The 24819-nt window shown below is 43.7% G+C and overlaps 1 protein-coding gene across 7 annotated transcripts in view; it reads left to right on the top strand.

Annotated features, from left to right (window-relative positions):
• The window catches only part of DLGAP1 (DLG associated protein 1), a 328162-nt gene extending 306032 nt beyond the window's left edge, over positions 1 to 22130 (top strand). For all 7 annotated transcript variants that reach the window (XM_032595388.1, XM_032595389.1, XM_032595387.1 and 4 more), the window contains 3 exons: positions 12826 to 12917; positions 18641 to 18793; positions 21684 to 22130. In XM_032595388.1, the coding sequence (XP_032451279.1) occupies positions 12826 to 12917; positions 18641 to 18793; positions 21684 to 21893 (455 nt within the window). In that variant the 3' untranslated portion in view covers positions 21894 to 22130. The remainder of the gene's footprint in view (positions 1 to 12825; positions 12918 to 18640; positions 18794 to 21683) is intronic.
• The last annotated feature ends 2689 nt before the right edge of the window (positions 22131 to 24819 follow it).

The raw sequence follows: 24819 nt of genomic DNA, 5'->3' as shown, positions 1-24819 counted from the left end.
GGGAGAGGAACACGTGGCATAGAAATGGTAGAACCCCGGGGTGCCTGGGTGGCTCAGTCAGTTGAGCGTCCGACTTCAACTCAGGTCATGATCTCACGGTCTGTGAGTTCGAGCCCCGCGTCGAGCTCTGGGCTGATGGCTTGGAGCCTGGAGCCTGCTTCCGATTCTGTGTCTCTCTCTCTCCGCCACTCCCCCGTTTATGCTCGATCTCTCTTCTGTCTCAAAAATAATAAACGTTAAAAAATTAAAAAAAAAAAAAAAGAAATGTAGAACCCTTCTGTGTCAGTCAGCAGGATGATCTGGAGGAATCCTGTATGTCCTGTCCAGTTCTTGGGATGTGATTCCATTCGACAAGCACTTGCAAGCTTTATCTTTCAGGCCCAGGAGCTTCAATTCACCAGCATTCCAGAATTCTGAATAGTGCAGAGGTAACTCCACATGCCCAGGTCAAAGAGTCGCCAATTCCAAAGGAGGCAAATCCAAATCAGTGAGGGTCTGACCAGACAGCCATAGCCACCCTCCATGGGAAGAAGGGAGAACAGAAGCACATGAAAGAATATTCATCTTGTCCTTACAATACCCCGGGCAATGGGCTGGACACTGACAGGTGTTTTATTTGCCCTCAAAACAGCTCTCTGGCAGTATCTTGTCCAAGGTCACAGAACACAGAAGTGTCTGATGGAACAGATACAACATGAATAACATTTGACAAGATAATGATACTCTTGTGTGTCACTCAGTGCTGTCCTCTAAAGCTCTCCATACATATCTGTCCCTCGCTCCTTGGCAACCACAATTCTGTTCTGATAACTGGGACCGGAGCTGCAGAGAGCCTTTGTTTTACGCATTCTCTAATTTAACCTTTTCTTTTTTTATAAGAGGCTCGGTGAGGAAGAGAGGCCAAGCCTGTCTGGTAGGCACAGCCAATTTCTGAGTAACCAGCTTTAAAAAAAAGTCTGTGTACACCCAGAAAAATAGCTTTGACAAATGAGTCAAGCCCAGATATATCTGTCTCTTGGCCAAGCCACCTTATGTGTTCTTTGGGTCCCGTACAAGGCAGTACATTCAGGGTACATGACGAAGGTGGCTCTCTGACAAATCCCTTCCAGTCTTCAAAATCATCATGGAAGTGTAAGTAGAATAGAGTGAGAGAAAGGAAGACTCGGACCATACTTGCTTAATTTATTTTCTGAGGCACTGGAATGATCCCAATTCTTAAATACTCAAAAATGTTTGGTGGATATACTTAATGCCTCTGAACTGTACACTTAAAAATGGTTCAGGGGCGCCTGGGTGGCTCAGTCAGTTGAGCATCTGACTCTCGATTTAGGTCATGATCTCATGGTCATGGCTCCGGGCCCTGCATGGGGCTTGGTGCTGGGCGTGGAGCCTGCTTGGGATTCTCTTCTTTCTCCCTCTCTCTCTCTGCTCCTCCCTTGCTTGTGTATGGAAGGAAGGAAGGAAGGAAGGAAGGAAGGAAGGAAGGAAGGAAGGAAGTGGGAGGGAGAGAATGGTTGAAATGGTAGGTCTGATGTATATTTTATCACACACAAAAAATCCCACCCTCCTTTCCAAAAAAAGCCTACAGCAGCTGAAGGTACTGGAATAAGCTACTATCATCACATTCACAGTCATCAGGCTCATAAGAATATCAGGTATTTTTGTTACATTTTGTTTAAATGTAAAATACATGGCGTTCCTGGGGGATAAAAAGAAGTTGGAAACAGAACCTTCTCACTCAATGGGAACGTGAGGTATAGATGCAGGGTGGTGTAGTTGCAGTAATGTTTCTTGATTAGAGAGTTAAAAAAAGAAAGGAACCATCCGATTTTAAATACTTTTTCAGTTCTCACTTATTTTATGATGCCATTATCCTGAGTCTGACAGCTGCTTCCTAGGGACGTTGTTTTTGGCATTCCAGGACTGGAAAGCACTTTCCTGGTTTACCTGAAGCGGTGTTAAACGCGCACGACCAAGGGCGGCATGAGAAAGGCATTTGTGGTTGCCTGGTAGTGTCGTGTTATCTTTGAAAAGCATAACTGTAAATTCTCTGGGTGTGTGGAGCTATTATGTTCCCTGATAAATGAAAGCAGAGCGAGGACTTTCGTTCCTGTTTCCAATGTTCATCCCTAACAGCCGATTGTGGGGTTTGGGGCTTGGTAACAAAGTAATGAAAATCTGCAGTGAGTGAGGTTTCCTCCAAGCCCTGGCAGCTGACAGAATGCTTGTTCCCCCAGCTCTTGAAGTAAAATGATACAAGCTTTTCTCAGACAATGAAGCCCTTGTGTGGAACAGCTGTCTCGGGGAGATGCTCAGTGCTATTTGACAGTGGCTTGTATGTTACATAGATACGTCTGGTATTATCTGACCGGAATGAAATGGCCAGATGGAACCAAAACGCTCCCGACTAGAATGCAGTCTAGCAATGTGGGTTAAAAACAGAGGCTCGGGTTTCAGCGGCCCTACGATGAAATACTGGTTGATTGTACTTGGAAATCGATCTTTGCCTCCTGAATTGTGGACGACTTATATGTGGAATTTCAGGCTTTATCTGAATAAACTGATAAACCTAGAGCGTGTGCAGGAGGCAGATTAATTCCACTTTAATTTTGCCTGGTAACAGCATCAAGTTAGTGAAACTTGGCCTTGGGTCCCCCCAGAAGGCTTGTGAGCCTTGGCAGCAAATGCGGGGCTGGAAATGAAACCTGAAAAGGGGTTTGCCTGGTTCAGGTTGAGTTACGGAAGCTGTGCACAGTCATCGCTGTGACCGTCTATCAGTGCCATCACCAGGGTTACTCTGCCCAGGTGCCTGTGTTGTGTCCCGGCAGCCTGTGGGTGGCAAACAGAGAAGCTCTCTCTCTGATTTCTGCAACTCATCTTGCCTCAAGCCTTATGTATTTCTAAGCAGGACGAGGTGGGTGTATTCTAGCTCCTTTCTATTTTATTCTCATCTTACTTTTGAAGTGACCTTCAAAAATTCCCCCCCTGCCCCAGGATCCCCCCCACACACACCCATACACATATATGCATGTGCGAGCACATATGTGCACACACACACACACACACACCCTGCATAGCCTCTTTTTTAAGGTCTGGCCACCCTGAAATTAGTGACCGCAGAGGAAGTGGCAGTAATGAAAAGGAAAATCGTGTATAATGTGCCTTATGTTAACCTTCTAGAATGCTCAGTTCAGTTTGGTCTGCACAGCACTGGGCACAAAGAAGAAGGTTTGGGTGCCAGAAGGACATTACAGAGCATCCTTTTGTGGGTGTGTTGCACTGGGAGTGGTCTCAGGGCTGAGGAGGGTGCTGAGGCATGGAGAGGTGGAGTGTGTGACCTGCAATGATCTTCTGTTCTCTAGGCCAGTGGGATTCCATCATTCCAGACTGCCTCTGTGCTGCAGAGAAGCAGGGATTCCAGAGAGGGACTGAGGCAAGATCTCTGATGGTTTTCTCTAACAACAACTATTCATGTGGGATTAATTGCAATGGACTTCAAACACAAGCATTCAGTTCTTTTCTTCTGTGTTACCAAGAGAAACGTTTTATAATTTCATTCTATTCCGTTTTCAAAGGCTCAAGAACTATATTTTCTATAGGATGTGTATACTGCTATTATTTCATGGCTGTTGTAAATCGAGATATGGGTTGAAGTATAACCATCGTTTACGAGTAAGACTCTTGGATTATGAACTGGGAGAAAAAAATAAAGTTAGCTGAGCTTTTGAAAACTTGCTCTTTACAAACAAAGCAATATTTTCTTCCATGTTTTAACCCTTTGGAAGCTTTTAGCTTATGAGGCTATTTCTACTTGAGAATTCTCTATTCATTACTCCCTGAGTTTTGGCTCCTTTCAAAAAAAAAAAAAAAAAAAAAAAAAAAAAAAAAAGCATTCTTGTAAAATGCCGAGCAAGCACTGTCAGCCAGGAATGAAACAGATCCATGTTTTCTATGGAGACCTTTTGTTGACAGCAGGTCTGGATCACAAATGTGTTTGAGAAGCAGCTGGGCAATTGGTTGGAGAAATTCTTTTCAGGGAGGACACATTTGTAAATAAGAATGTCTCTACATGAATAATCCCAACTTGAAATCACACAGATTTGGTGTGACAAAGCCACATAAATTTCAAGTAAGTGGGTGGATCCACTTTTTACAAATTCCTTTTCCCTCTTCATCCCTAAAATCTACAACGTTGGGGGTGGGGGAGAAGCCAGGTGAGTGAAAAGAAGTCAGAAGTTGAGGATAAGGAGATTTAATTCATCCACAGACACATTCATCTTATTCCAGATGGCTTGGCTCTTCCAGCCTAAATCGGCCCAAATAGTGTTGTAAACAGAAACCCAAAAGGAATAATAGCCCAGCTAAGACTATATTAGCTAATTAATTAGTCAGGACTGTAACTTAAAAAGTGATGCCAGACATGGTCAAAACCTTAAAGAATCAGAATGTGTAAGGTCTGGAATGTTGCAGCTAATTTGTTTTTCTAGTTAACAAAGACTTTGTAGACGAGTCTATTAGTTTTCAAAACTTATTCCTTGAACAGGACACCAAGAATTACATGGGCACAGTCCGTGCCATTTGAAGGGCTTGAGGTCTGGGGGCGCCTGGGTGGCTCAGTCAGTTGAACATGCTGCTGTCAGATCCTCTGTCCCCTTCTCTCTCTGCCCCTCCCCTACTTGTGCTCTCTCAAAAATAAATAAACATTAAAGAAAAAAAGAAAGGCTTGAGGTCTGGTTAGAGAGTCAGACATATAAATAGATCATGCTGGAAGAATGTGGGAAGGCAGAGACAGCTCTCTGCATGGGAATCTGAGGAGCAGTGGGGAGCGAGAGGGGAAAGGAGATAGGGCTTTCTGGAGGAGGTACACCTGAGCAGGGTGGGGGCTGGGGGGGAAGGGCTCGCGTAGGAGGCATCCTCAGCTTGGTGTTTAGCTTGAGCAAGGGCTTCGAGAAGAGAGACAGCTTTTGAATTTGGGCAACTGGTGACCCAGAGCACTGAAAGGGTGGGCAGAGGTAAGGCTGAACAGGTGGGCCATGCCTGCAAGCCCACTGAAGAAAGTTACCTGCTTACCCCATGGATGATAGGGAGCCATGGAAAAGCCCCCCTAGTTCCCCTAATGAACCAGACCTCCAAGACTGGCATCCACACTGTGGATGGCCTTGTAGCCCTAATGATAATCAACTTGGGAATCCTGAGGGAAACATGGATTTGGGAGACAAGAGGCATTGAGTGGATACTTAGATATGGGGGGCTGATATACACTGGAGTTATAAATTTGGGACACATAAACAAATTTCCAAAATAGCTGAAACCATGAGAATGATGAGCCTATTCAAGGGGATCAGGGAAGTGGGCTCAGGACTGAATTTTGTGTTCAGCATCTACAAGGTAAAGAGGGAGAGCCCTAAGGAACAAGGAATGCAGCGTCAGAGCCAAAGACTGCATGTGGGAGCCTTTGGGCCAAATGAAGAGATACCCAGAAGAATAAGGAGTTAGGACTTCAACATTTGAATGTTGGGAGCATACAATGCAGTCCAGGACAAGGAAGAAGAGGAATTTATATTAGCTGAGGGGATCGTGAGATTGGGGAGGAGTTTCCCCCCTTAGGGGGGGAGAGACTGGAGGACACTCACAGGCATCCCTGGTTGTGCTATAGCACAGAGAGGCATAGGTCACAGAGACAGGGACAGACTTATGGAGCACGTTCTCAGAGCAGCCAGAAGGGAATCAGACAAATCAGATGGGAGGAGTGAATGTAGGAAAGTCTTTTTGGTGGGAGCGGCTAACAGTCATGGAGAGGGGACGTTAGGAATGAATGTAAGTAATTTTCTCCTGGCACCTGGCATCTCTTTTGTTATCCAGCTAGCCAGAAAGGTCTGCTGCTTGCCCATCATGTAGAACCCTCACACTCTTTAGAGGTTTAGGGGACTAGACCAGTATTAGGAGGGGCAGAACGTGGAGAATATTCCTGCGTGATTCATTCAGCTTTCTTCATCTCATAGGAGGCACAGTTATCGCTGAAGACGAGGAGGCAGGGTTGAGTTGCAAGTGAGCAAGAGTCAGAAAGGGAGAGTCGGAGAGGGAGGGAGCAGAGATCATCTCAGAGGACTAAGGAACAGCAATGAAATCAGCTGAGTTTGCAAATTGTGGGTTCATAGTGGCACCGAGCCACAGGACTAAACACTGGAACACAAGATGGGAATATAGCTCTCCAGGCTAGCAGGACTTACCTGGCCTGCTCTGCACCTGAAAATGGACCTTGTTTTGCAAGAGAAGCTGCTTCTCATGAGGAGGGCTCTGACCCTTCATTTGCCATGAGTTTGCTTCCTGCACAAGGCTCCAGCTGGGTGGTGTGGGTGTCCAGCACTGCTAGGGTTCTGTCTCCTCTTTCTGTCTCCCAGCAACCAGTTGGCCACTGTTCCAGCTCTTAGAGGTGGGAGAACTCTGCCAGACTCTGCCAGAAAATCTGGGCCCCTGAATAATTGTTATGACTTCCTTATACACAGAGACCAAAGAAATTATTGACCCCTGCCTAAATCTGCCTGAATGAAATCCACCAAATAAACAAATAAATAAATAAACAAATAAATAAATAAAGACATTCAAGAAAGGTTGGAGTATGAAGATTAGCAGGAGAAGTAATTCCCTGTTTTGGCTCATGCCACCTTTTAGTTTCCCAGGTAAATGCCCAGGAACTAAAGAATGTCTACTACCTTCTAACCATTTTTGTCTGTTATTTCATTAAATAATCAGCAATCCCGTGAAGACAGCATAATGATTATTTGGCAGATAAAGAAAACAGAGTCTGAGAGTACAATAAAGTCTCCCAACATCAACCACTGGCAAGTGGCATTCCTGACTTCCACACCTATGTTCTTTCCAGTATCTTATGCAGAGAGAAAAGTTAGACTGGAAAAGGAGTATATTAGGTGAATTACGGTGTAGGTGGCAGGGCTGGGGGAGCGTTTGACCCAGCATGTCCACTGGATGGGAGTAGCAAGCTTCACCATCCATTGAGGGTATAGAAATATGTCTATCCCTCTCTGTTTCTGATGCCTGATGTGGGCACCTGACGATTGTGGAGTTGGGCGTAGTAGGTAAGAATCAGAAACAGTCAGGGAAACCACTGCCTCTGCCTGTTCCATTCTAGAGACTTAGTTCTTCTTGGAATATGAAAAGATACATATGTTAATTATGCTTAAGGACTTCTTTTTTCAAATGGAAGGTCTCTCATCTTACTGAGGCCACCTACTAGTGTAGAAACATAGAAAATCACTTTCCCCTTAATGCATGTCCAACTGTCCAGATAGTGGTGATGCTGGTGACCTTGATGCAGCTTAAGTATGGGTACTGTCTCATGTGCGAATCCTGATAGACCCGGCTTGATTCTTCTCCAGCGTCTCCTGTTGCAGTTGTATCTGATTTTATGACCAGTTTTTGTCCGAATCCACTGAGGGACTGGGATGGTTCCACTTTTCTTTCTTGGCCGGGAATTGCTGGACCCTGAAAGTCTTGGGAGAAGACGTGGGGAGGAGCAGTCAACCGCACGCCCCACAATGGCAGAAAAAGGGAGAGACAGCCATGCTTATGGATATGAGATACTGATCCCGACTCAGGTAAAAGTCCGGCATAGCCCCAAGGGAAAGGGTCTTTGTTTTACACTGTGGTCAGCACGCTTGCAGCTTTACCATGGATCCACTTGCAAGATTGAAAGAACTTATTCTTAGGGAGCCTGGCTGGCTCAGTGGGCAGAGCACATGACTCTGGATCTCGGGGTTGTGAGTTCGAGCCCCGCGTTGGGTGTAGAGATTACTTTAAAAATTAAATTAAAAAAATAAATTGTCATCCTCTTCAGCCCTGTGCCTTGTATATCACCTCCTTATTCCCAAATAAAAATCATCCCCCATGGGGGTCAGTGGGAGGAAGGAGGTGTGCTCTTCCCTAACGTCTGGGCTTTTGTTTGCATATAGCTAGATTTAAAATTAGAGTTCTCATAAGAGACCCATCTCACACCCAAAATAGTCTTTCTCTGCTTCTTATTCTGATGTATCATCTTTAAAAGGAAAACCCAGACTTCAACCTTACGCCCACTAGCATCCCTTTCAAGTGATCCCAGTTCCTCCATTCTTTTCACAGCTGAAATGTCTTTGTGCAGCAATTCGTGTACATGTGCTTTGCTCTCCCATCTCAGTGTGGGCAGGGATCGAGTTTGCTGAACTGCCTCAGATTCTTCTATCAGCTAACTACAGCCCCCCCCCCCCCCCCCCGCCCCCTGGTCCAGTGGTCCTAGCTAGAAAGTGTTGATAAAGGAAAGAAATCACCCTCACATGGCTTCATTTAAGTAGATTCAGACCCAGTTTTCAACACAGCACAAGGGATGGGGAGGGAGAAGACAGAGTCCCAGGCACTATAGGGCCGCCGGGGAAGGCTCTTCATAATTTGAGCCCAAATTTTCTCAAATGAAATGATGATATCTGCCCTGTCTCACAGGGTCCTGAAAGGATCCGGTTTGATGCACGTGTGAAAGTGCTTTGAAATACAAGGTAATAGGGACGCCTGGGTGGTTCATTCGGTTAAGTTTCTGACTCTTGATAGCGGCTCAGGTTGTGATCTTGCTGTCGTGGGTTCGAGCCCCACATTGGGCTCTGCGCTGAGCATGAAGCATGCTTAGGATTTTCTCTCTCCCCCTCTCTGTCTGTCCCTTCCCTGCTAGTGCTTTCTCTCTTTCTCAAAATAAATAAATAAACTTTAAAAAGAGATAAATACAAGATAATAATATAAATAAACAGATCTGTGCAAAAACCAAACAGTGATAACTTACCAAAAGATCTTCCTGGCTTTATGTGATGAACTAACCCAGGCCTGTGCTCTCTGTTATGATTCCCCATAACCATCTACTGCAGGATGAGAAGTTTCTAGATTATGAGTGGGGGAGTTAGTATGGAGGTGCCCACCTCTGAAATGGAAGGAATTTAGTTCACCAGTGTTTTGGGTTGTTATTTTTCACTTCCACTGAGGAACAGACTAACAGCTGGGGAGGAAAGGAAAGGGAGAAAGGAATCTTAAAAACTAATTACCAGGGGTTTTATAAGACACCTAGGAAGACCAGACTTACCCACATAAAAAGAGTAGCACCGCAAAACAGGGCCCATAATATGATTAAATATTACACACGGGCACCTGGGTAGCTTAGTCGGTTAAACATCCAACTTCGGCTCAGGTCACGATCTCATGGTTTGTGAGTTTGAGCCCTGCATCAGGCTCTACGTGGAAAACTCAGAGCCTGCAGCCTGCTTCGGATTCTGTCTCCCTCTCTCTCTCTCCCCTCCCTGCTTGCTCTCTCTCTCTCTCAAAAATAAATAAACATTAAATATATATATATATATATGTATGTATATATATATACAGAATACAAATAGATGGTATAAATCTTCATTAAGTGGCATGCCTGCAGGAATACAGTAGAGACGCATTATTCTGGAAGATGCATTCAGTGAAGGGTGATGGGTAATAAAAACTATTGACTACATCTGTGTTGAACAATCTGGAAAAGGTGTATGGGCCAGAGTGTGAAGGGAGCCAACTAAATGCAATCCCAGGAGCACATCTGCTTCATTAGCTTTTTTCTTCCTCAAAGACTACAGAAAAAATATGAAATTTACCTTTAGAAGAAGAGAGTTATCTCCACACTAAGTGAATGTCTAATGGAAAAACAGAACAAACTCCATTAGAGCTTTTTTCTTCAAAATTAAAGTGAGTTTTGGGATGCCTGGGTGACTTAGTCAGCTGAGCGTCTCAATGTGGATTTCAGCTCAGGTCATGATCATGCAGTTTGTGAGTTCGAGCCGCACTTCGGGCTCCATGGTGGCAGTGTGGAGCCTGCTTGGGATTCTCTCTTTCTCTCTCTCTCTCTCTCTCTCTCTCTCTCTCCGCCCCTCCCCAGTCACTCTCTCAAAGTAATTAAACTTTAAAAAAAAAAAAGAAATTAAAGTGAGTTTTTAGTTCTCTAGAAACAAAAGCGTGGAGGGCAAGGAAGTAGGAATTTCATCTGCTTGACCCAAGCCCTCCTGTTGAATGGCTTCTCCCAAAGCCCACATCAGCACCTCCTTTTCCTGGGCCCAGGAAAGATTATCACTCAGACACTGGAAATGCAAGCAATCCCGGAGCCAGTAGGGAATTTCCACTCAAGGAACAAGATAGCAAAATCTGGAAAACAGAAGGGCCACAACTTCATCCCGGTTACTTTTGCTCCAAATCTACAGCTCTCGCCAGACCATGCTGAGGATGTCCCTTGTTCTGCTTTCAAGAAGACATCCATCTGAGTTGGCACCTACATGGGTGGGTGTTGCCTGAAAGATTGTTTGGAGCAGTGCTTTCTTCTCATCTGAGAATCACTGTCTTACTCAGCTGCTCTCACTATAGTAATCTCTTATACACTCAGGTTTTCAGGTGTAATGGAGAAACATAAGCTCAAAGTTTTGAGGCATATCAGAATAGCTGGGGGTTCTATGACAGTTCCCAGGGGCTCTGCCATACAAGCCAACAAATCGGACACCCCTCAGTACAAGTTCTAAGCTTCCAGGATTCATTCTAAGGATTTGCTGGTGTCACAGCCGTACCCATCAGCAACATAATTCAGAGATGTTTCCAGGGACCTTAGAGTTTGCCTAAGCCACATGGTCACTTAGGAAATGCCTCCTCAGAACTGTCTCAGATCTGGGACAGGTGATCCAAAGCACATACCTGTCCCAGGCAACCAAGGATGTCTGATTACCTTTGAATAATCCAGACTTTGTTTTTTTCCTCTTCTCTTCTGGGCAGAGCAAGTGTGGGGCCCACAGGTGGCATAACCAGAGAGGAATGGTAGTATCCTGGCCCTAGGTGATAACAAACACTTATTGGTTGTTTGCTACATATCAGACACTGTCCCAAGCATTTCCTGTGTATTATTGCTTTTAACCTTCACAACAACCCTACAAATAGATACCATTAACCTTACTTTACATAGGAGAGAACAGAGATTGAATGACCTGTCCAGGGCAGGGGTTGGTAAGTATTGGGGCCAAAACCCTCAGCCAGCTCAGGGCCGGACCCTTAGCAACTATGATGCTCTGTGTCTCCACATGCTTCTTCCTTTCTGCTTCAGGGGTGTGGAGAAAAGGAGAAGGGCCTCACATAAGCAAGACTGGAAAAGAGTAAACACTTAGGCCTGAGGAATTGCTGCCTTATGGCCATCAAGGGAAGCCCCTGGCTGTCACTGAGGAGGCGATTTCTGCACCTGGTCTGTTCGGTGGGACTGGTGACAGGGAGTTCATAAATGCCCTGAGTTCCGTGTGTGGGAATGCCAGAATATTTGAATAATACTTAAGTATAGTGTGCATCATAAACCATGGTCTAGCCTGGCAGGTTTTTGTTTGATTTGGTTTGGTTTTAATATTTTGAGAGAGAGTGCGAACAGGGGAGGGGCAGAGAGGGAGAAGAGAGAATCCCAAGCAGTCTCCATACTGTCGCCACAGAGCCTGATGCGGGGCTCAAACTCAGGAACCTTGAGATCATGACCTAAGCCCAAGTGGAAGTCACATGCTCAACCGACTGACCCACCCAGGTGCCCCTAGCCTGGAAGTTTTAAACAGAGAAGAAAGTTACTAGAAAACCCTGTCACAATAAAGTTTTTTTTTTCTTTTGTCTTCTTCTCAGACCTTGTGGGGACTGAGGTCAAGAAAGAGAGACCTCATTCCACCCTGGTCTCAGGCTTTGTAAATCCACAGCAAAACCGCGGCACTCACACTGCTTCGATCCTTTACTCCACCTCCCCGCAGAGATGCAGATTTCACCACGGAGCAAGTGCCCTTCTGAGGAGTCTCCCTGTCTATGCAGGGGCCAGGAAGGGGGAGCAGGGCGCCTTCTCCCCTTCCTCCCCGACAGGGAGGGCATGTTGAGAACTGCCTGGTGGCAGAGCTCCAGCAGTGCAGCTGTGCCCCCGGTCCCCACCGGGTGGAGGGAGGGCCTTGGGACAATGCAGACCTCAGGACAGCTCTGTGCAGAGCGGTTCTGCCCGTCTCAGCATGCCCTCAGTTGAAAGGTTCTCGCCTTAGTCTGCACGGAAGACAAGAAGTAGCTTGCAAAGGAGATTTTCAGCACAGTGCATAGGGAATTAAACCTATATTAACAATAAAATTGGTCTGTGGAGTGGAAAAGCTGGAACGGTGCTGGCGTTCCCTAGGCAACAGGCTGAAAATGTTCATTCCTTAGAAAATCTTTCAACTGGCCACGGCGCTTTCCTGACAGTCCCCGTGGCTGAGCTCCGGAAAAATAATGAAGGTTATGGATAGGAGATGGTGAGTGCCAAGAGAGCGCCCCTTCAAGTCAGGATTGCTTTTCTTGTGTTTGGAGTTGGATTAGAAAAACGAGCTCGCAGACCATGATTGCTGACACAAATAAATCCATAACTACACTGAAAAACACTTGAAACTTATCCTTGCAATAAAAGGCGGGAGGGAAGAAAAACCTATTTGCCTCTTGGTAAGCTCCAGTGCTGTGATGGAAAACTCCGTTATTCCTAAGAAATATGTGTGATGAGCATGTGTTTTTGTCCAAGTCGATTTTATACTTTCACCTAGCCTCTGTTCCATAGACTAGCAGCCCAACAGCAGCTGGGCTGAGTGTGTGTGTGTGTGTGTGTGTGTGTGTGTGTGTGTGTGTTCACGTGCTGTATGTGTGCAGTTTTTCCTAATTATTGCAGCATAACTTCCTCTTTGCTTTACCAGACTAAATCTCCACAGTGAGACATAATGTGTAAACTTCTTGTATGTTTGCTTTTTTCAGTTCTAGGGAAAATCCGAACTGCAGTGGGCAGTGCCCAACTTCTCATGGCCCAGAAATTCTACCAGTTCAGAGAACTGTGTGAAGAAAACCTGGTAGGTAACATTCCCCATCACTACCACTTCCCAGCTAGTCAGGAGAAGATCATGTTGTCAAGGCTGCCACAACTAATTTTGAACACTCTCTCGCCTGAAATAGAATTTTCTGAGGAATCTAATTTCCTGCTTTTCTTAAAATTAGAAGTATTTAGGGGCGTCTGGGTGCCTCAGTCGGTTGAGCATCTTACTTCAGCTCAGGTCATGATCTCATGGTTTGTGGGTTCGAGCCCCACATTGGGCTCTGTGCTGACGGTTCAGAGCCTGGAGCCTGCTTCAAATTCTGTGTTTCCTTCTCTCTCCGCCCCTCCCCCGCTCACTCTCTGTCTCTCAACAACAAATAAGTGTTAAAAAAATTTTTTTTAATTAAAAAAAATTAGAAATATTTATTTTATACTTAAATAATCTTAAAAGAAAAAATCCAATCAAGTTAAAACTCCAGTTCCTGCCTTTTTTTTTTCTTTTTTTGGTAACTGAAATGTTTCCAATTTCCTGGCTTTCCCAGGGCAGCCCTGATTTCAGTATTCTTACCAAAGTATGGAGCAGCCTGATATTTCAAAAATGATATCACCGAAAACCATTTTGGATAATGATGTTCCTTCTGAAATAGCCATCAGTGCCTATCTCATCATCAGGGTTCTTGATTTTAATTTAAGGCCAGAGGTGGACGGCATCACAAAGTGTAGATTTGATCTCCTTGAGACAAATGAGTAATTCATCCTTGTTGGACGTACAAAAACCAAATAAAGTAAAATGAAGAGACAGAAACACCACTAGCATCAACAACATTTTTTTTAAAGGGACTACAAAAGACAAGGGCAAGAGCTTCCTCACGTATGTCTTTTTAAAGAAACTGCTACTATTCTCTGCAAGTGTCCTTCCACAATAGCTTTTATTGGTCAGTTGTTGGTCACGCTTGCTCTAAAATAAAATGAAAAGCCACTTGTTCACTTGTGGAAAGTAAAAACATGCTTATTTGCAATCTCATTGACTATGATTTTAGAGTTTTAACCACATCTTGTTAACAAGGACAAATATAGACTGGAGGGGATTTATCAAGACAGGGTTCAATCAAGAGAAAATGGAAAGCCTGCAAAAGTTGGTGTTCTCGGTCCCTCTTCACCAGACTTTTCTTTCTGAAACCCCCCTTTGGGGCTGTCCTTCACCTCCTCCTCACACCCACCCCCCACATCTGTAGTTTGTTTTCCTCTCCCTCAGCAAAAATCCTTCCACCTTCCCAGAAATTCTGTTCTGGATTATGGGATAACATAGGTTAGTAAATGTATTGATAAGTGAATTCGACAAATATTTTACTGAGCTTCACTCAGTGCCACGAACAGAATTCCTGCTAATTTGTAAACTTGCTAATGTGTCACAGATCCTCATTAACACGGTTCTGTGCTCTTCAAATGTATAAAGTTCACAGAAAGCTGTATTTCTCAAACTGCCTAAAAGATACATGGAAGCCAATATGTACGCCCTATAGGGCAAACAGCACACTTTTTCACAGAATTATATAATAAGCAGGTATGTTATGAAGTAGAACACAAACACCGTGCAAAGTTTTGATGATGAAATTGCAGACAAAACATTTTGAAAATTTCGCAGACTTCTAGGAAAGGTTTGTTAAAGCCAGCTTTTGACGTTTCCTGGTTCCTGATAGGCTCACGTGCCTGAGCAGCGAGAGGAACTTAGTTGGAAATGTGGGCAGCACGTTAGAGGCAGGAAGTGGGACTGCGCCTCGGGTGGGGAGGGCCATGGATGGCTGGTCAAATCGTGCCTCAGAAGGGAAGGTTCAAAGCCCAGTATGTGCCAGAAGCCATGGCAAGAGCTTTAGGATATATGATCTGGTTAAATCCTCAGAGTGACCCTATGGAGCAGATAGTGACATTATTTTTATGACAACTTTACAGTTGAGGAAAATGGGCACGGAAAAGCTAAATAACTTGGTCAGGAATGAAAAACAAAAACTAAAAATCAATCAATCAGTAACTTGGCCAGGGTCAGCTGGTAAGAGGCAGAGCCCAAGATTCAAATCCCAGTCTATCTGACCTCAGTGCCTGTTTGACATCCCCACCACCAGCCCCAAAGATTTGAGTTCTAGTCCACGCCCTCCTAGAGGGACATGGGCAGATCAGTCAGCCCCACCTTCTCTGCAGCAGGAAGCGTGTGGCCTGGTGGTGGCATTTCTTAGGTCCATAAAGCTGCACAAAAGCGTCCCTAAGATTGGGCACAACCAGACCCAGCTCTCCTTTCTTGAGTTCTTACTCTGAGGAGGAGAACACTTGAAAACACCTGAATATTATCCCAGACTTGACTTTCAGGCATAGAATAAATGGATGAGCATTACTTTTTCCAACAAAACTAAACTCAGGAACCCAGCCCCCCCTCATCCCTCCACACCCTCCATCACCTCTAACCTCCAAATGGCCTGGTTCAGACTAAGGCGAGGGCTGCAACTCTCTGTGCATGGGGTGTCACATGACCCACAGTTTCTCTTTCTGTCTGCTTCCCCATCTGTCCCCCTGACGACACAGGGGCAGTGATTCTTGGTGAGGAGGGACCAAATCGCCCATCATACAGAATTAAACAAACTCTTTGGGCCTACCAAACAATCATTTCATCACTGCTGCACTGAACCAATTTAGCCGATAGGCTTGTGACCTAAGAGACTGTAGTCAACTCCAAAATATGAGCAATTTGGTTCTTAGTTACCAGTGAGATGAGGAAGACCATAAAACTCCATTTGCAATGTACTTTGTTAAAGCTATTATCTGTCTGTTCTGAACCTAGATGTTAAGAAAATTTTTTAACTTACTAAATGAAAATGCTGCAGAGAAACTCTTTAATTCAGGTGTCACTAGATTAGGGTTTAATGCTGAACCAAATACTGACAAACTTTAGAATTTACGTCTTCAGTGAATTCTAGAACTATGGACAGTTTTAGAAGTATAAGTTTATAAATACATTTTAACTTGTATTTATTTTGAAGGCAGACCAATAATGCTAGTCCGTCAAAGGGCTAAAAAGTTCTTTCCAACCTATTAACTTTTCCAACCTATTAACTTTGATGAGCACTGACCTTGCACTTCCTGAAAGTTTTTTTTTTCTAAGTTTATTTATTTATATTTGAGAGAGAGCACAAGCAGGGGAGGTGCAGAGAAAGAGGACAGAATCTGAAGCAGGCTCCAGGCTCTGTGCTGATAGCTCAGAGTGACTTGATGTGGGACTTGAGCCCATGAACTGTGAGATCATGACCTGAACCAAAGTCAGATGCTCAACCGACTGACCCACCAGATGCTCCTGAAAGTTGGTTTTTATTTATTTTTTTTTATTTTTATTTTTTTTTCAACGTTTATTTATTTTTGGGACAGAGAGAGACAGAGCATGAACGGGGAAGGGGCAGAGAGAGAGGGAGACGCAGAATCGGAAACAGGCTCCAGGCTCTGAGCCATCAGCCCAGAGCCCGCCCGGGGCTCGAACTCCCGGACTGCGAGATCGTGACCTGGCTGAAGCCGGACGCTTAACTGACTGCGCCACCCAGGCGCCCCTGAAAGTTGGTTTGTAAAGTACAAAATGGGGGCACCTGGACAGCTCACCCGGTTGAGTTTCTGACTTCGGCTCAAGTCATGATCTCACAATTTGTGAGTTTGAGCCCCACATCCAGCTCTCTGCTGTCAGCCCAGAGACCACTTTGGATCCTCTCTGTCCCCCTCTCTGTGCCCCTCCCCCACTCGCACTCTCTCAAAAAATAAATAAAACATTGAAAAAAAAAGTACAAAATGGCCTCAGGTTATTATATGGCATGAGGTTTCACAGTATATCCAATTGGCTTTAATACCCACAGGTAACCCAAACTGACCCAGATGTAAGCCTCTGACATCTGGAAGCTCCCACCCCCATAACCATGAATCCCTTTAGCTACCATTGGCAGCAGTGATTAATATTGGGCATGACACCTTCAGTCTCCTAGTTATGTTTTTTCTGTTTTACATCATATAAATTCATGGTTCATACTTTCTAGTACCTGTCAGGGATATAGGGATGGGGCAAAAAAAAATGTCAATCCTTAACCACTGAAGACTGTTTAATATTATCTAGAAAGTGGGTCATTACAGACATCTATGTGTAATGTATAGATATGTGTTCTCGCATTTGCTATTTTATGTTATGGTTGATTTAAAACCAATTCATTTCCCAAAGATTTAGTAAAAGTCCTTGTGAGCGCCTGAGTGGCTCAGTCAGTTAGGCATCCGACTTCAGCTCAGGTCATGATCTCACGGTTTGTGAGTTCGAGCCCCACATCCGGCTCTGGGCTGACAGCCCAGAGCCTGGAGCTGGCTTCAGATTCTGTGTCTCCCTCTGTCTGCCCCTCTGCTGCTTGCATTCTGTCTCGCATTGTCTCAAAAATAAATAAACATTAAAAAAAAAAAAGTCCTTGTATGATAAAATGACTTCCTATATTAGTAACATCTTAATTGTTAAACACATGGTACATTAAAAGTGCAGTTATTTGGGGGGCACCTAGGTGGCTCAGTAGGTTAAGCATTCAACTTCAGCTCAGGTCAAGATCTCGAGGCTCGTGAGTTCGAGCCCTGCATCAGGCTCTTTGCTGTCAGCACAGAGTTGCTTCAGATCCTCTGTCCCCCTCTCTCTATGCCCCTCCCCCACTTGCACTTGCTCTCAAAAATAAAATAAACATTACAAAATATTAAAAATGCAACTATTTTCTTACTCATCATTTGTTTACCCTATCGTTTCCCTCAACATGACTGTTAAAACAAGTCTTATTTTAGATTTCTTATCTGTTCTCTAAATAAGTTGGATGACATGAAGTCAGATTCCAGCTCCACTATCCTCCCCACCCCCACCCTCCCACCCCCCCCACCCCCACGGAAGATGGTGTCTTCATTTAAATATGTTTTAATGCATCTTGTCATAGTTTTTTGAAAAGTTTGGATTCTCTCCTCATACCACATTGATAGATGTTGTATTACAAAAGAAGAGTTTTACAACCTTGACATTTGAGAATCACTGACTCAGATGAGTGTATAAAATTACCATTTGAAATGAAATCTTTTAAGAAGAGTCAAACCCATAGAAAGAAAGAGGAGAAAAGTGGTTGCCAGGGGCTTGGGGGGTGGGGGAAAGGGAAGACATTGGTTGAAAGGGTACCAACTTTTGGTTATAAGATGAATAAGGTCTGAGAATTTAATGTACAACATGGTGACTATAGCTGATAACAGTGTATTGTATAACTGAAATTTGCTAAGAGTAGAACTTAAATGTTCTCACACACACACACACACACAAAGATAAGTATGTGATGTGATGGATGTGTTTATTAATTTTATGGGAGGAGTCTGTATACAATGTGTACATATATCAAATCTTCGTGTTGTACACTTTAAATATCTTACAATTGTATGTTTCAACTATTCCATAATAAATTTTTATAGATAGATAGATGATAGATAGAGATGATAGATAGATAGATAGATAGATAGATAGATAATAGATGATAAAGAGAGAAAGAAAGAAAGAAAGAAAAGAAGAAAAAGGAAGAATTACCATCTGTAGCCTCACTTTTATCTCCTATTTGAAAGCCAAAAGGAACTCATCCCCCTTATGTTATTTGAAATATTTGAAAATGCCCCTTTGGTCCTGTGCTTGTTGTCATCGATTGCCTCTAAAGCACGAATGTTTTTCTTTCTCTTGTACAGAATCCCAATGCTCATCCAAGGCCCACTTCCCAGGATCTGGCGGGGTTCTGGGACATGCTGCAGTTGTCCATAGAAAATATTAGTATGAAATTTGATGAACTTCATCAGTTAAAGGCCAATAATTGGAAACAGATGGATCCTCTTGACAAGAAGGTAGAACAATGTAGATTTTGTATGGTTCATTTAAAAACCTGCACAAACACTGGACAGTCTAAATAGGCTTCTGCATTCAGTCTTGCTGTTTACAATGTGAAATGGAGCTGATATCATATTAATCTCATTGTAATGACAATGTTTACATAGTAATCATTTGGGATATTATCTGTAATATGTTTCAGGCATATTTTTAAAGAAAAACCTGTCTTTGTGAATTGGAAAATGGGAATGTGGCTTTTTTGTTAATTAAACTTTAAGTTAAACCATTTTAGTCACTGGAAGGAACTGCCTCCATTTTGCTTTTTAAACTAAAATAAATGACATCTTCAGTGCATGATTATATAGAGCAAGAGTTCAACTTCCTTACACCCTAGGATGTGTTTCTGAGAAAAATAGGAAGCCCTGAAAACTAACCGACTTTGATAATCATTTCATAAATATAGTAATAAAGAAACCGCTGTTGTTCAAGGTTAAAAATATACACCATAAAGGTTCACAGTAATCATAAATGTTGGGATTTTTTTTTTTTTTTAAAGAGTTTTACTTTTGGTTGACTTGACTTGGGGAATATTGCTCACTGGGTTTCTCATTCAACAGTTTAGAAATAAAGGTTCAAGTTATTTTACTTTAATTAATAAACTGCAATTTTCACATTTGATTATGGTGGTTCCACCAGGCTCACACAAGTATCCAATATCCACCTCCCTAGGTTGGCCTGTCATGCATGACTTTTTTAACTCTTTGCTTTCCAATGGCCTGAGGTTGAATAGTTCCAAGAGATTCAGCCTCTAAACATGAGGCTTGTGTGTTCCCATGAAGCTCCGGTAGCCTGCCCTTTTCAGATCTCCTTGCCTGTCAGAGAGCGAACAGTAATCCAGTCCATTTTGCTGTTCTCCATCATGGTATCCGGGTTCATACAGTCAGTGGACTCCCAGAAGAAAGCCAGTCCCAAGGGCCGATTCATAATCAGCAAGAGGGTCAGTGTCATTGTCCCTCATCTCCAGTTCTATCGCCATTGACCAGGGGTTTTAGTGTTAAGCATCAAAGTACCATTGATATATGTGTGGCCTCTTATGTGGGAAGCCAAACATCCGCACTCAATCTAGTTTTCTTTAATCTGTGTTTAAAACTATGTACTAAATAAGCTTTTAAATTGTTCTTATTTTAAGAAAACACGACAGATGTACACACATACTGGTAATTTAGTTTTTAGCGCTGATCCATCTAATTCTCACTCATTGGTTTTTTTTAAATATTATTCTTTTTAAGTACAAGGAAAGGAAGATATGGCTAAAAAGTTTCCAATATTCATACTTTTCCAAATATCACCAAGTTACCCAACAGTGAAGATTTAAAATGTCCAAAATTTGTGATGCTAAGAATTGACATATGTAACCTGTTGACACGTACACAGTGAGTCATTAGTGAACTTGATTTCTAAATTTTTATACACTTTGTCTATGACCAGAGCTTTTCAGCACCCCATGAACTTGAGGGGAAGAAACAAATGAGCACAATCAGAGTTGGCCAAACGCTGTTTGCACTCTGGACTTCCCTTTTCTGTCCACACAGACTCCACCTTAATCAGCCTGCGGGCAATTCCAATGTAATAAATTTATCTAGGCACTTCACCCAGGCAAGCAAGGAGGATTTGCTGCAATGAGTTTAAGTGTGAAGATACAAAGAGTATACCCCTTTGGAGAATCCTAAAATCCCTATTTTAAGATAACTGTCACATCCGTGTCATGAGAATTGAAGGTATCTTACTAAAAATGAAAACAGCAGATTCATATGGACCTTTTCGGAGAGTCTGAAAACTCATTATCCTTTTCTTTAAATTCCTTCGTGGTTTAGATTCGCAGCTTGCCCACTGCATTTTCTTTTTTTCTGTGACCCAAGTGTTGAATGGCCTTTATTTTTGCAGTGGCATTTTAAAATATCCAACCATTTCATAGTTTGCTGATGCTGAGAGGAGGAAGACCTCTTTCAGTCCTGGGTTAAATTTTCAAAGCACAATGTCTGTTCCTGTGATTGGAATTGCCTTCTGGGCCACCACAACCGTCCTGAGGCCCCTAAGGAGTGACATCCCAGCGGGATGTTTTAGGAGCCTATCTGGGAACGGATTCCACCCCCCCCCCCGACCCCCCTCCCCCACCGAGTGGAGGAACCATCAGTGTCCTCCCTCCAGGGTGACCCCGGAAAGTCTATTGTCGTGTGTTTGTGTGTGATGTGCAGACGGGTATAACTCACAGTGGCATCGACAAAGCTAAAGAACACAGTCTTATCATCTCTTCTTCCTCATTTGGCCTTTTAGGTTTGGATGGGTGGGCCCGGGGAGAGAGGGCGGGGCAGCCTCGCCTCCTTAGAGGGGACGCAGGGTCCCCAGAGGCTGCTGCTGCCGCAGCCACCCTAACCCATCCCTGGCACCCGGAAGAGTCTGGAGCCTCCAGAGAGAACCACACTAAATATGCCGGGAGCCGCAGCCTTTCAGCAGAGGGCATTTTAAATACCCACATCCTTCCCTTGGAGAGACTAGTTCTGCAATTCGGCCTTACCCTTGGCCTTAAGCTTACCGGTATTCCTTTTTTTTTCCCCCTGCATCTTTTGAATACCCAAGCCAGAATAATAAAGAAATATATATATGTACATTTTTATATGTACATATAAAAAATATATATATGTGTGTGTATATATATATATATATATATGTATGTATACAGAGTGCAGATCAGAACTAACCACCTTTAGGTTTAAAAAACAAACAAACAAAAATACCCAAGACCAAAATCAAAAAAAGTGTGCGTGTTCTAACTACTGACCTATCCCAGTTTTTCCCAAGCTTGTCCTGAGAAGCTGTGTAATGTCCTGAACCTTCTGCTTTGATCAGGAGAGAAGGGCCCCTCCTCCAGTGCCAAAGAAGCCGGCGAAGGGCCCCGCGCCGCTGATCCGGGAGCGCTCGCTGGAGAGCTCGCAGCGCCAGGAGGCCCGCAAGCGCCTGATGGCCGCCAAGCGCGCCGCGTCCGTCCGCCAGAACTCGGCCACCGAGAGCGCCGAGAGCATCGAGATCTACATCCCCGAGGCGCAGACCCGGCTCTGAGCGCCCCGCGCGCCCCGCCTCCGCGCTCCGTCCTCCCTCCGCCCCCTCCCCGCCCTCCGAGCCCGTCCGTCCCGGAGCTCAGTGACTTCCACTGTCGCGGTGTAGTTGTCGGTCTTGCAGGAGCCGCCCCCCTCCCCCCAGTAGCCCCAGCCGCCCGGACCGGTTTGCCCACGTTCTCCACCGAGCTTCGCCACCCGTACGGACGCGTCACCCACCTGCCTCATCCGGAGAGCCGGCCTTTCTTTTCTCGGCAGAACCAAACCCACCTGTGTAGAAATGGCCCCTTTAGGTCGCCCACCATCCTCAGTTCTCCCAAGCTAGTCTGTCCCTAGAGCTCAGCAATATAAAACCATAGGGTATTTCAGAAATCCAGTAGCACAGGGTGAGCCTTTGGGACTTAACCGTCTTCCACGTGAAGGAAACTAGGGCTCCGATTCCCTTTATTTCCCCTAAACGGTTATTATTTTGTCAAGCAGATGGAGCACTTTATTTCCAACCTCAGAAATCACGCACGCCATCTCACCGGAATCGATGAGTGACAATCCTAGAGGGGACGAAGTGGGGCTGGATATGTAGTGGGGAAGGGAGGAGCAAACTCTGCAGGTGCTGGGGCTTACCTGCTTCACTCACAGCTGCACAAACTGCCTCACTGTTACTCCATCCATCACTGCTTCAAATGTTTCCATCAGCAGAAGATTGTAAATTCGATCTTTCAGGGAAATTAATCTATTCTGAAAGGCAATAAAATGAAGAAAGGCAAGGAAGCACTGCTAGTTTAAGATATACTACATAAGGGATTTTTTTTTGTCCTATTATTAAGAAAATTTAGACCTGAAATGTTTTATCAACTTTTACTGTACTATGTGTATTATATTGTTGTGATGGTGGGGGGTCTTTAAAGGGGAAAGCGTTGGTCCTCTTAACGTGTTAGTGTCCATCCTGGGGGGCCTACCTACTACGCATATAAGTACACACCTGGTCAAGAAGTGCTGTAAGTGGCAGCGAGGGTGTTTTCGGAGAGAAGTTTGGATTTTCCTGTCATCCCTTTGAATGCTACACATCCATCTGTTGTAACCCGGTAGTTTGTAATGCAGACATATTTTCGCCTTTGGTCTTCTCTCACTCCTACCCAGAGTCCTACCAGTCCCCAGCATAAGGATTTCGTCCTATGTCACACCGATAAAATAAATTCTCTACCCAAGTAGACACGCGGCCTCGTTCCAAAGAGCTGCCCCTCATCTTGAGGTCCCAGGTGGTGAGAGAAGAAATTTGACCTCAGCAGTTCAGCAGTCACGAGGAAGGGGGGAAAGTCGTGATTCATAAGCACTGAAAGAAACCCAGGCTTTTGGCAGAGAATGTGAATTTACACTTTTAGTCCTGACGGATGGGCAGTGTGCGCTAAGCATCTAGCTGAAGTTATCTTTAAACGCCCTTACTCGTAGCAGTTTAAACATTTAGGATGTGGTGATCTTAAAGTATCACTGACATTTTATGTCCAGCTCCCACTCTAAAGCATTAGAAATTACCCTTGAAAAATGACAGACTAAAAACACACATCAAATAAGCTTGCACCAGAACTTTTTTTAAAAAATATACTCTCGTAGCCAGGTGCTAATTTATTTATGAAATTAAGAGAAGTGATGGGTTCTGGCAACAACTATTTTCATGGTCACATTCTAAAACCACTAGGGAATTCGCTACCTCTCAGAGCCACTGATGCTTTGAGCTATCTTTATAAACAGGGCACAAATGTTTACTGCTGTGGTTTACAAGAAAAGGGCTACTAACCTATTTAAAAACCAACCAACCAACTTTTAACTAGGGTGGACAAAGCACCTTGAGTGCTTTGCAAAATTGGAGCTGACAGAGATTTTGAACTTCAAGGGTTCGCTTGTTTTAAAAAGAATACACCTTTTCTTCAGTTTGTAGCAGCAACGGAAGGTCACACAAAGTTTGCAGCCAGTAAGGCCATCTGCCACCTTGGGTAGCCTATAGTCCCATTCAATCCTGAAAATGACTTGGAACTCATAGATTGACGTGAAGGAAGCAACATCCATCGGAAGACCCATGTTCCCAACTACAGCTCCGTGCCCTGAGGTAGAGAGAAGATTGGGATTAAGAAATCGATTTCTAATACGACTCAAGATCATCCTACAGTATTTTCTTTGGAAACCGGTTTAGCCCAGGATATTTTAAAGAGAGACAAGAGAAGGCCTATTTATCTTGTCTATGTGAATGGTATTTGTATATTCATAAGCTATTTTTGGTAAGGATTTTAAATCTTTTAGCTGAATGCCTACAGGCATCATGACCCTTGCCTTCCTTAAAACACAAATTGTACAAACACTTTATAAAAAGCTAATTATTGATCTTAAAACACGACCCCACATAAAGCTGCTTGTTAACCACTTGCCCCCTTAAGCTGACATCCATGAGCATAACCTTTGTCACATTGTTCTTTTTGATGTAATTTGTAGATATGTTTTTTAGTTCATAATGGAAAATGTATGTACCCTGAAAAATTACTTATTTTGTTTAACTTTGGTATAAAGCTGTTTGGGCATTTTCTTGGGGAGGGGGGGAACTACAAAAGAAGTTTGTCTCCCACATCAAAAAACGTTCAAAGAAATTAAGTATTTATTATATTTTTTGCAGATGTTTCCATACAATTCACATAACCTTTTTGTAAAGAGAGATGAAGAAATGGATTAAAGATTTTTAATATTTGAAATGGTAAATAGAACTAATTTATTTGTAATATATTTCTGTTATTTATAGATGTTTCCTTAATGTTTTACTGTGCATTACCACTTTAATTTAAGCCTTATCCTTGTGAATTTACCATTTCTTTTTTAAAACATGTCTAGATGCATATTTTAAATAACTGGAATGTAAATCACTAGCATATCTGAATTCCCAATGTAAT

Source organism: Lynx canadensis, chromosome D3 (assembly GCF_007474595.2).
Source record: "Lynx canadensis isolate LIC74 chromosome D3, mLynCan4.pri.v2, whole genome shotgun sequence".
NCBI classification, from domain to species: Eukaryota; Metazoa; Chordata; class Mammalia; order Carnivora; family Felidae; genus Lynx; species Lynx canadensis.
Note: the sequence above shows the minus strand (reverse complement) of the source record. Positions and strands in the feature narration are given on the sequence as shown.